Source organism: Tauraco erythrolophus, chromosome 3, assembly GCF_009769465.1.
Source record: "Tauraco erythrolophus isolate bTauEry1 chromosome 3, bTauEry1.pri, whole genome shotgun sequence".
Classification (NCBI taxonomy): Eukaryota; Metazoa; Chordata; class Aves; order Musophagiformes; family Musophagidae; genus Tauraco; species Tauraco erythrolophus.
The window spans coordinates 79331794-79341127 of NC_141467.1; the positions used below are offsets into that span (position 1 = coordinate 79331794).

General features: G+C 45.5%; 1 protein-coding gene and 1 non-coding gene across 3 annotated transcripts; both read right to left on the reverse strand.

Moving 5' to 3' along the window:
* Nucleotides 1-206: 206 nt before the first annotated feature.
* On the reverse strand, nt 207-8245 carry CFAP418 (cilia and flagella associated protein 418). 2 transcript variants are annotated; one of them, XM_086609473.1, is made up of 8 exons: nt 8199-8245; nt 6614-6657; nt 6337-6434; nt 2901-2971; nt 2326-2391; nt 1435-1530; nt 374-505; nt 207-294 (listed from the first exon to the last, which is right to left on the reverse strand). In XM_086609473.1, the coding sequence occupies exons 1-8, from the start codon at nt 8243-8245 to the stop codon at nt 207-209; spliced, it is 642 nt and encodes a 213-aa protein (XP_086465599.1). The 2 variants fall into 2 exon arrangements, with proteins under 2 accessions (XP_086465599.1, XP_086465598.1); XM_086609472.1 differs by lacking the exons at nt 207-294; nt 6614-6657 and having other exon boundaries at nt 346-505; nt 6337-6439; nt 8112-8245.
* A 211-nt stretch (nt 8246-8456) lies between these two features.
* On the reverse strand, nt 8457-8538 carry TRNAS-AGA (transfer RNA serine (anticodon AGA)). Its single transcript has one exon. It is a non-coding gene; the product is annotated as a tRNA-Ser (tRNA).
* Nucleotides 8539-9334: the final 796 nt, after the last annotated feature.

A 9334-nucleotide genomic window follows, 5' to 3' on the forward strand; every position in this document is an offset into this window, starting at 1 on the left:
TTGCAGACATGGGAAATAAAGTTCTCTGCTAGATATGAGGAACAGTCTCAAGGTGCTTTGCCCCTTGCCTAAATCTGTCCATTTCCTCTGCCTTTCTTTAACATTACTGAGTCACTTAGCTTCCAAAAAGCATCCAAATTGGTTGTTTATTCTAATGATCCAACTCCTCATATTGCTTCCAAGACAGTTAAACTGAAAAAAAGTTTTCAGGTTGAAGTCTGGGTGTTATAATCTATTTCTAGATATAAGTATTCAGGTTTCCATCTGTTCTCAGAAAACTGTGTGGGAAAGAAACTGAGTTTATGACCTGTTTCCACACAAGTAGGTACCACACCCAAAAGGACTTCATTCTGCATGTTTACCACAAACCCACCGAAGCTGCTGGTCTGTTTGGAGGTCAGTTAATTCATCGATGGATCTCCAGCTGCACTGACAAGCATATGCTCGTGCTCCTTTCTTCTTTATCATCTTCGCTCTTAGTTTACTGAGCTCAGGCATGTTATTCCTGCCAATCAAATGAATTCAATTTAGGATCATACATATTTTTTTTTTAAGAAAAAAGATTCATGAGGCCATTTAAATTCAGAAAAGCTTTTAACATTTCTGAGTACCACTGTTATGAATGAACTTAGAGATATATTTAAATTCTGCTTTGAAAACAATCCTTTCCTGAGAGCAATCTTGGTGCATAGTCGCTGTATTCTCAGATCAACTTTGACTTTACTGAGTATGAAAGCATAATATTTGATACTGGAAAAAAGAAAATCTGACTTGAAACAATCACAGCCTGTATGACCGAAGGTGTGGTGGGAAGTACATGCTGAACAGTCTGCATTAATTTTGTAGACATCCTGCAATGGCACACCAGAGGCCAACTCATCACACAGATTTATCTGTTTGTCAGCAGTAAAGTTGCCTTTCCATCCATGAAATCTGAATTCTTTTTAAAAGCAGAAAGAGAGAGTGATGGGGAAGACATGGAAAAAAAACCCCACAGATTATGGGAGGTGTTCCATCTCTTTCTCTGCTGACTTTCCCACCTGATCACTGAACAGGTTGCACATATTCTCCTTTTTATGTAACACAGGAATCCTCAGGACTTAATCATAGAATCATAGAATGATGGAAGGGACCTCAAAGATCATCTAGTTCCAACCCCCCTGCCACGGGCAGGGAAATCCTCCACTACACCAGGTTGCCCAAAGTCTCATCCAAACTGGCCTTGAACATCTCCAGGGATGGGGCATCCACAACTTCTCTGGGCAACCTGTTCCAGTACCTCACCACCCTCAATGTAAAGAATTTCTTTCTTATATCTAATCTAAATCTGCCCTCTTTCAGTTTAAATCCATTGCCCCTTCTCATCTTTCCTGTTCCTATCAAGCCCCAAAGCACAGTAACACAATACTAATACCAAACGCACCTCAGACATACCTGAAAAAAAGATAATCACAGGACTGATCCCAGATGTAGTCATTGAACAGTGACACACGGAAGTCACAAGCAGTACAACGTAGCTGATCACAAGTTCTGGTCGAAAAAGAACAGAAAGTTCCAAGAGCTTATCACAATCAGAGAAGCTACACAGATGATAACAGTGAGCTCACTCAGAAGTACTAGAAGCAAGGTTACCCTGTAATCTAAATTTTTTTACATCTCTGGCCCATTCATTATAGTATGTGTTTTAACTATATGATCATGTATTATTTTTACAGGTTCCTAACCTCACTGAACACATAAAATAAACTGATATTCTCTTGACATATTCTCTTTGGTCCTCCTCACTGGTATGGCACCTGACCAGCATCCAACTCTGCATCAAGTGCGTAATTACTTACAAAAAATCCCACATGGAAATGCAATAATGTTCTACAGGATGTGGGGATACAACTTTACAGTACCTCTCCTACTAAGTTCAGTTGCAGTTGCAAAGCACTCTGGCTATTTTCAGTTCAGGCTCCGGGATGATTTAAACCGGTCCACTGATTTAAGTGAGGTACTCTGCATCACACAGAAAGCTGAAGATAGGCAGGAAAAAATAACAATATTCTACAGCAGCAATTTCCTTAACTACATGTTTTTGATTTTTGGAGTCTTGTGTCTCATTTGCACACATCTTTCAAGACCTCCAATGAACAAAAGATCTAGTGGTCAACAACAGAGGACTGGAAGGGACCAGCTGACTTCAGCTGCAGTTAACGGGCAGCCATATGTTTAGATGAATATAGGGCTGTCCTGTCGAGTTCAAACACAGAACTCTGGAAACACAGTTGTGAATAGAAACAAAGATAAAGCAAGTAGAACATTTTTTTTCAGGTTTCCTACCTTTTTGAAATATTTGTTCCTATGCCACACGGTGAAGAGCTTCCACCCAGGTACACTGGACAGCATCTATATGAATTTCATTACAAAATATTAAATTATAGCAAAACATTTTGGAGAAAGTAGTACAATGCTTCTCCTAGTTTAACAGCATAGTATTTCTAAAATAATATTTATTAAATACAGGCAAAGCATCCAAATGCTTACAAACTATAGAATTTTAAAATTTCCATTACTAAGGCCTTAAAAGAAAAACTCCATGACAATGACTCTCTATACCAAATACATATGGGAGTACATATTGCAGCATTTGATAAATCTATATGGCCATAAGGCAAAGGAAGCTGTTGTTCAATAATTAGTTAATAAATTTATAATAAATAATTTTGATCACATGAAAGCACATTAGTAATTCTGCAAAATTATCTTTGTTTATCTTAGTTTTTCTTTAAAAAGAATGCTTCTCTAAACACTCAGCTTCTTTCTTAGTTAATGTCAACATAGATTAAACGGTATCAATACTATTAGACAAGCTGTAATCAAGCTATGCTCAACTAGCCAAAACATTTTTCACTTACCTTTTCCTATAAGCCTGTACAACAGCACTATTGCTTTCAGGTGTGAGACTTGCCAAGTTAGACTTCAATTTCTATTTAAAAAGCAATCAAAGAATAGAAGGCAGCATTACAGCAAAGTAACAACATTCTGTTTTACACGAGCAGGAGGCAGAAAATCTCAGTCACAGAGAAGGGGACTAAGAATTTGGGAATTTTCTTGCTTGGGTTTCTGTGAGGCTCTTTGAGACAAAGCTGCTGAAGTAACAGATAAATGAGGCATGAGGCATCTCAACCTGTACTGAATTTCCAGCTCTGCCTGAAGGAATTCAACACCACATGATTACTTTGACTTTACAATCAAGACTTAGTATTTCATGCCCTCTTTTTAATAATTTTGCTTTTTAAAAAAAAAGTTTTAATTTAGAAACCTTCTCCCTCAGTGTTTCTGGGCTTTTGTTTTACTGAAAACACATCAAGGAATCATAGAATCATAGAATGGTTTAGGTTGGAAGGGACCTCAAAGATCATCTAGTTCCAACCCCCCTGCCATGGGCAGGGAAACCGTCTACACCAGGTTGCCCAAAGCCTCATCCAACCTGGCCTTGAACACTTCCAGGGATGGGGCAGCCACAACTTCTCTGGGCAACCTGTTCCAGTGCCTCACCACCCTCAGAGGGAAAAACTTCTTCCTTATATCTAATCGAAATCTCCCCTCTTTCAGTTTAAAGCCATTGCCCCTTGTCCTATCACTACATGGCCTTGTAAAAAGTCCCTCTCCAGCTTTCCTGTAGGCCCCCTTTAAGTACTGGAAGGCTGCGATAAGATCACCCCGGAGCCTTCTCTTCTCCAGGCTGAACAGCCCCAACTCTCTCAGCCTGTCTTCAGAGAAGAGGTGTTCCAGCCCTCTGATCATCTTTGTGGCCCTCTTCTGGACCCGCTCCAGCAGCTCCATGTCCTTCTTATGTTGAGGACTCCAGAGCTGAACGCAGTATTCCAGGTGGGGTCTCATGAGAGCAGAGGGGCAGAATCACCTCCCTCGACTTGCTGGCCACGCTTATTTGGATGCAGCCCAGGATACGGTTGGCTTTCTGGGCTGCCAGCGCACATTGCCGGCTCATGTTGAGCTTCTCATCCACCAGCACTCCCAAGTCCTTTTCCTCAGGGCTGCTCTCAATCCATTCTCTGCCCAGCCTGTACTTGTGCTTGGGATTGACCCAACCCACGTGCAGGACCTTGCACTTGGCCTTGTTGAACTTCAGGAGGTTCTCACAGGCCCACCTCTCCAGCCTGTCAAGGTCCCTCTGGATGGCATCCCTTCCCTCCAGCGTGTCCACAACACCACACAGCTTGGTGTCATCTGCAAACTTGCTGAGGGTGCACTCAATCCCACTGTCTATGTCTCCAACAAAGATGTTAAATAGCACTGGCCCCAGTACTGACCCATGAGGAACACCACTCATCACTGGCCTCCACTTGGACATTGAACCGTTGACCACAACTCTTTGAGTGTGACCATCCAGCCAATTCCTTATCCACCGAGTGGTCCATCCATCAAAACCATGTCTTTCCAGTTTAGAGACAAGGATGTCGTGTGGGACAGTATCAAATGCTTTGGATAAGTCCAGGTAGACAATGTCAGTTGCTCTTCCCCTATCCATCAATGCTGTAACCTCATCATAGAAGGCCACCAAATTAGTCAGGCAGGATTTGCCCTTAGTGAAGCCATGTTGGCTGTTACCAATCACCTCCTTATTTTCTATGTGCCTTAGCATAGTCGCCAGGAGGATCTGCTCCATGATCTTGCCGGGCACAGAGGTAAGACCAACTGGCCTGTAGTTCCCTGGGTCTTGTTTTTTTCCCTTTTTAAAAATGGGGGCTATGTTTCCCCTTTTCCAGTCATTGGGAACTTCACCAGATTGCCACGACTTCTGAAATATGATGGATAGTGGCTTAGCAACTTCATCTGCCAGTTCCCTCAGGACCCGTGGATGGACCTCATCAGGTCCCATGGACTTGTCCACCTTCAGGTTCTTAAGATGGTCTCCAACCTGATCTTCTCCTACAGTGGGCGGTTATATTATCTTTGGATAAGGACTTATATTATCTTTGAAAAGTTTCTTATTTGCTGCATATAAACCAGATTATTTGAATTCTAGAATACTAGAATTCTAGATCCTGCTGTCAAATGACAGAAGCCATTTGCAGATGATACAAAACAGAGAGCAGTGGTTGGTACACCAGATGACTGCACTGCCATTCAGAGGGACCTCAACAGACCAGAAACGAGCTGAGAGGAATATCTTGAAGCTCAACTAAACGGAAAAGCCAACTCCCGCCCCTGGAGAGGAATAACGCTCATGCACCAGAACACACTGAGGGCTGATTAGCTGGAAAGCAGCTTTGCGGAGAAGGCTGTGGGAAATTCAGTCAATGATAAGTCAACCATGAGCCAGCAGCATGTGCCCTTGCGGCACAGAAGGCCAACAGCATCCTGGGCTACATTAGGAAGCACATTGCCAGTGGGTGGAGGGAGGTGATCCTTCCTCTCTGCTCATCACTGGTGAAACAGAATCACAGAATCATTTTGGTTGGACCTGTTGAAATCACCGAGGTCAACTTCTCCAGCTCAAAGCAGGGTCAGCTTCAGCAGCTTGCCTAGGACTGTGTCCAGCTAGATTTTGAAAATCTCCACAGACAATGACTCCGCAACCTCTGTGGGCAGCCTATCCCACTGTTTGACTACCCTTGCAGTAAAAAAGTGCTTTCTTGTGTAAAGATGGAATTTCATGTCTTTTAGTTTGTGCCCATTGCCTCTTGTGCTGTCACTGGGCACTACAGAGAAGAGTCTGGCCCCTTCTTTACTCCTCCCATCAGGTATTTACACACATTGATAAGATCCCCCTGGAGCCTTCTGTCCTCCAGGCTGAAGAGTCTCAGCTCTCCCATCTTCTCCTCATATGAAAGGTACTCCAGTCCCTTCATCATCTTCATGGCCCTTTGCTGGAGGCTGTCCAGCTCCATCTCTCTCTTGTACTGGAGAGCACAGAACTGGACACAGTACTCCAGAGTATGAAGTATGTATAAAAATACAACGGGGAAGAATAAAGAAGATGTAGCCAGACTCTTCTCAGCTTGAGCAGGTGGTTGGACCAGATGACCTGCAGAGGTGCCTCTTCCAACCTCAGCTGATCCGTGATTCTGTGATATTTGATGATATGCTCTATCTTGAACTAGCATTTCCTTTAATTGCTGGTTACTGCCTGGGTAATACCATCTATTTCTCCTGTTCCTCACTATAGGATAGTTGCATTTTCCTTTCTGCTTTATTTTCCAAGTTTATCCTACAGCTTGTTTGAGTTCATTTTTTTCTTTAAAACAGTTTTAGTTTATGGTGCCTTTTTTTTTCTTTTCATTGCTGAACCTCATCCTTTCTGCATTTCTCCAGACTCCTACTCACCAGAGGTGTTTTAGCAAAGCTGCGGTCATTACAGATTTCATCAATAACGTCATCTATATCTTCTTCTTCACTGCTGCCAGCCCTCATTAACAGTTTAGCTGATCTGAAAAACAAATAAATCAGCCTTCATTCTGCAGCATGACCAGAGCAGTTGTAAGAATTGCAAGTTAAAACATAAAATTAGTTACAGCCTTTGTCCTGTAATATTTCTGTGGTATCTGAGGTAGGCCACCCAAGCCATGACGGGACTGGACAGATGTAAACTGCAGGATGATGCCTTTCTGCCCCTGTTGAACTGTCCCATCACAGGTCTTATTTTTGCTCACTTCTTTTATTTCCAGTCACTTCCAACCCTGAATAAAACTATGATAATATAACCCACGTTGCACTTAAAGAGCAACAAGTTGGACAGCTCTGATTTTTCACATTAACTTTCAGCAGCAGGAATATAAAAAGGTCAGTGGAAGTTCTCTCCTTAAGCTGCACAACTGCAAGGGTTCTGAAGGAATTCCTGCCAAACTATATGCAGTTAGAGAGATCACCTGCACTTTGCTTTCACTCAAGGGAGGAGCCTTGTCACTCCAGTCTGCTGCTTGCTAGCTCTTTGTCAAAGAAAGGGAGGCCTGTAGTACTGCTGCATCAACCACTCAAGAACAGATCTACTCCTGAGAAAGAAGAAAACTGATTTTTTAAAATTCTGTAATTAGATTGAGTAAATTTAGGTGCTCCTCTAACCATTATGCAAACAACAGGGGAGTCCAGTAATGTGGTCAAAGGTAGTGGGGTTGTTGGTACTCTATTAGTCATTTCACTCTTCAAGATCCTCGCCTGGGACTCTGAGATGCCTGTTGGGTAAGTGCTCAGCAGCCCACCTGTGGAGACATCTGACCAAGCCTCTCTGGTCCACAGACCTTCCAACTGGAGTCTGAGACACCAGTGAGAGCCAGGATGGAAACCTGAGGGCAAGCAAAGACACCTGTGAGGGCTGGGATGGAAACCTGAGTGTCGGGATGGAAACCTGAGGGCAGGCAAAGATGCCTGTGAGGGCTGGGATGGAAACCTGAGGGTCATGATGGAAACCTGAGGGCAGGCAAAGACGCCTGTGAGGGCTGGGATGGCAGTGACGTGGCAGACTGCATGGCAGTACGGCCAGCAGTGACCCTGTCACAACCCAAACTGTTGCTATTCAGACTGTCGTTCTGAAAATCGTGAAATTCGAGATGGATATATGAAAGCGTAAAGTGTAAGTTATGCACTTACTGTAGAAGATATGGCTAAAACAGAAAGCATGAAGAGAATACATAAATGACTTAAGTATCAACAGAACCAAGTGTTTGGTAACACTATTGCTAAAGTTCTTCCTGCTATAAATAGCAAGAAGATAGATATTTTATGCAAGATTTGTAGATATTTTACGTATCACGAGGTCAGTTATACAGCTAAGTAACCTCTGACCCTAACTTACAAGCAAATTAGTGCAGCTTTTAACGCCATATTTAATCCGAGGTCGGGATACTCCCAAGAGACAGAGACTATCTGAACTAACTCAGCTCACTGGCACACGACTTGGGTGTTTAAAAACAAGTAAGAGAGGGGACAGTCCTTGCCCACCGGCCGGTGTTTCGCTCCCCAGCCTCGCTATTTTCGGTTCCTGAGGGGTCTCGCCGCACGCCGCCCCGCTCCCGCCTCACCGGGCGAGCTGCGCGCCACCCCTGCGGCCGCCCGCTCGGCGGGGCGGGGCGCGGGGGCGCCGGGACCGCCGCACGACCGCTCACCTGCCCTCCTTCGCCGCCGCCCCCTCCTCTTCGTCGCAGCCGCCGTGCCGGCGGTCGCCCGCCGCCCCGCGCCCCGGCATGCGGCACAGCCGCCTCTCCACTTCATCGAGTAACTGGTCCAAGTCGTCCGCCATCTTGCCGCCGCCAGCGGTTGCCAAGGCGGCCCCGCACCGCCCGGCGCCGGCAGGGGCGGAGTTTCCGCGGCGGGCAGTGTGTGCGGGGCGCCTGTGGGGCGCTTGGGAAGCTCGTCGGCAGCCGGCCCCCCGGCCCACCTCGCCGGCCGCCCAGCCACCCGCGGGAGAGGGAGGCAAACGGAAAGGAAAAAAAGCGATATGCCATTCCGGCCGTAGTCGGCAGGATTCGAACCTGCGCGGGGAGACCCCAATGGATTTCTAGTCCATCGCCTTAACCACTCGGCCACGACTACGCATGCTAAAATTTTTTTCCCGGCCCCACTAGCTCTAATTGCCTAATTCAGGGAAACGTTGCTTGATACAACTGCGAGAATTACGGTTTGGTATTCAGGGTACGTCTCCTCACAGGGTGGAGTGAAAGACATAAGATAGAGTTTATGCTTTATATATTTGTAATACAGTTCAGTATGCTGTGTATCTGTCTGTTTAGCGTGAAAATAAATGGTTACACTCGCTAAGTCCCGTGGGAGAAGCCTGTTTTTTGCACAGGTTCGAAACCGTTGTTGAGAGAATGGCCCAAGCCCTTAAAAACAGATATGTGCCCAACCAGACGTGCCCTACCGCATCGAGGGAACTCGGGGTGGGCTCCCTCTGGCACAGACAGGGAGACGCTGGCGGTGCTGGGCTGGGAGCGGCTGGTTCCATACGGTTCTGGCTGGTTCTGGCTGGGCTGCTGAGGGAAGCGGCTGCAGCCCCACGGCACCTCCCGCCTGGCCGTGGGGTTTCTGGGGCTTCGTGCTGTGGTACTGTCCTTGACAAAGAGGTAACTTCGGCAAGTGGGATTTTGTGTTTGCGCTTTATTTAGTGTTTTTGAATCCAGACAAATGTAGGGGGTGTCAGTCATCGGCCTTCCTCTGTCTTCAGAGACCAATGGAAGGTCAAGTGTCTCAAGGTGGGCGCACCGCCAGCGTTGTCATTGCCGACGCTTGGAGACAAACGACGGAGGTGAGTGCTGTATGTTATTACATTTGATTAGAAGCCCAAGGAAGCAATTCAGAGAGAGAGAGGTCCTGTTAAGCAAAACAAAGC

Coding starts and splice junctions, on each gene's coding strand:
- CFAP418 (XM_086609473.1), bottom strand. CDS start 8,245: ATGGCGGACGACTTGGACCAGTTACTCGATGAAGTGGAGAGGCGGCT. Junction 6,658..8,198: donor GATGAAGTGGAGAGGCGGCT/GTGCCGCATGCC, acceptor AAAAGAAGTGAG/CAAAAATAAGACCTGTGATG. Junction 2,392..2,900: donor GTACAGGCTTATAGGAAAAG/GTAAGTGAAAAA, acceptor AAATTCATATAG/ATGCTGTCCAGTGTACCTGG.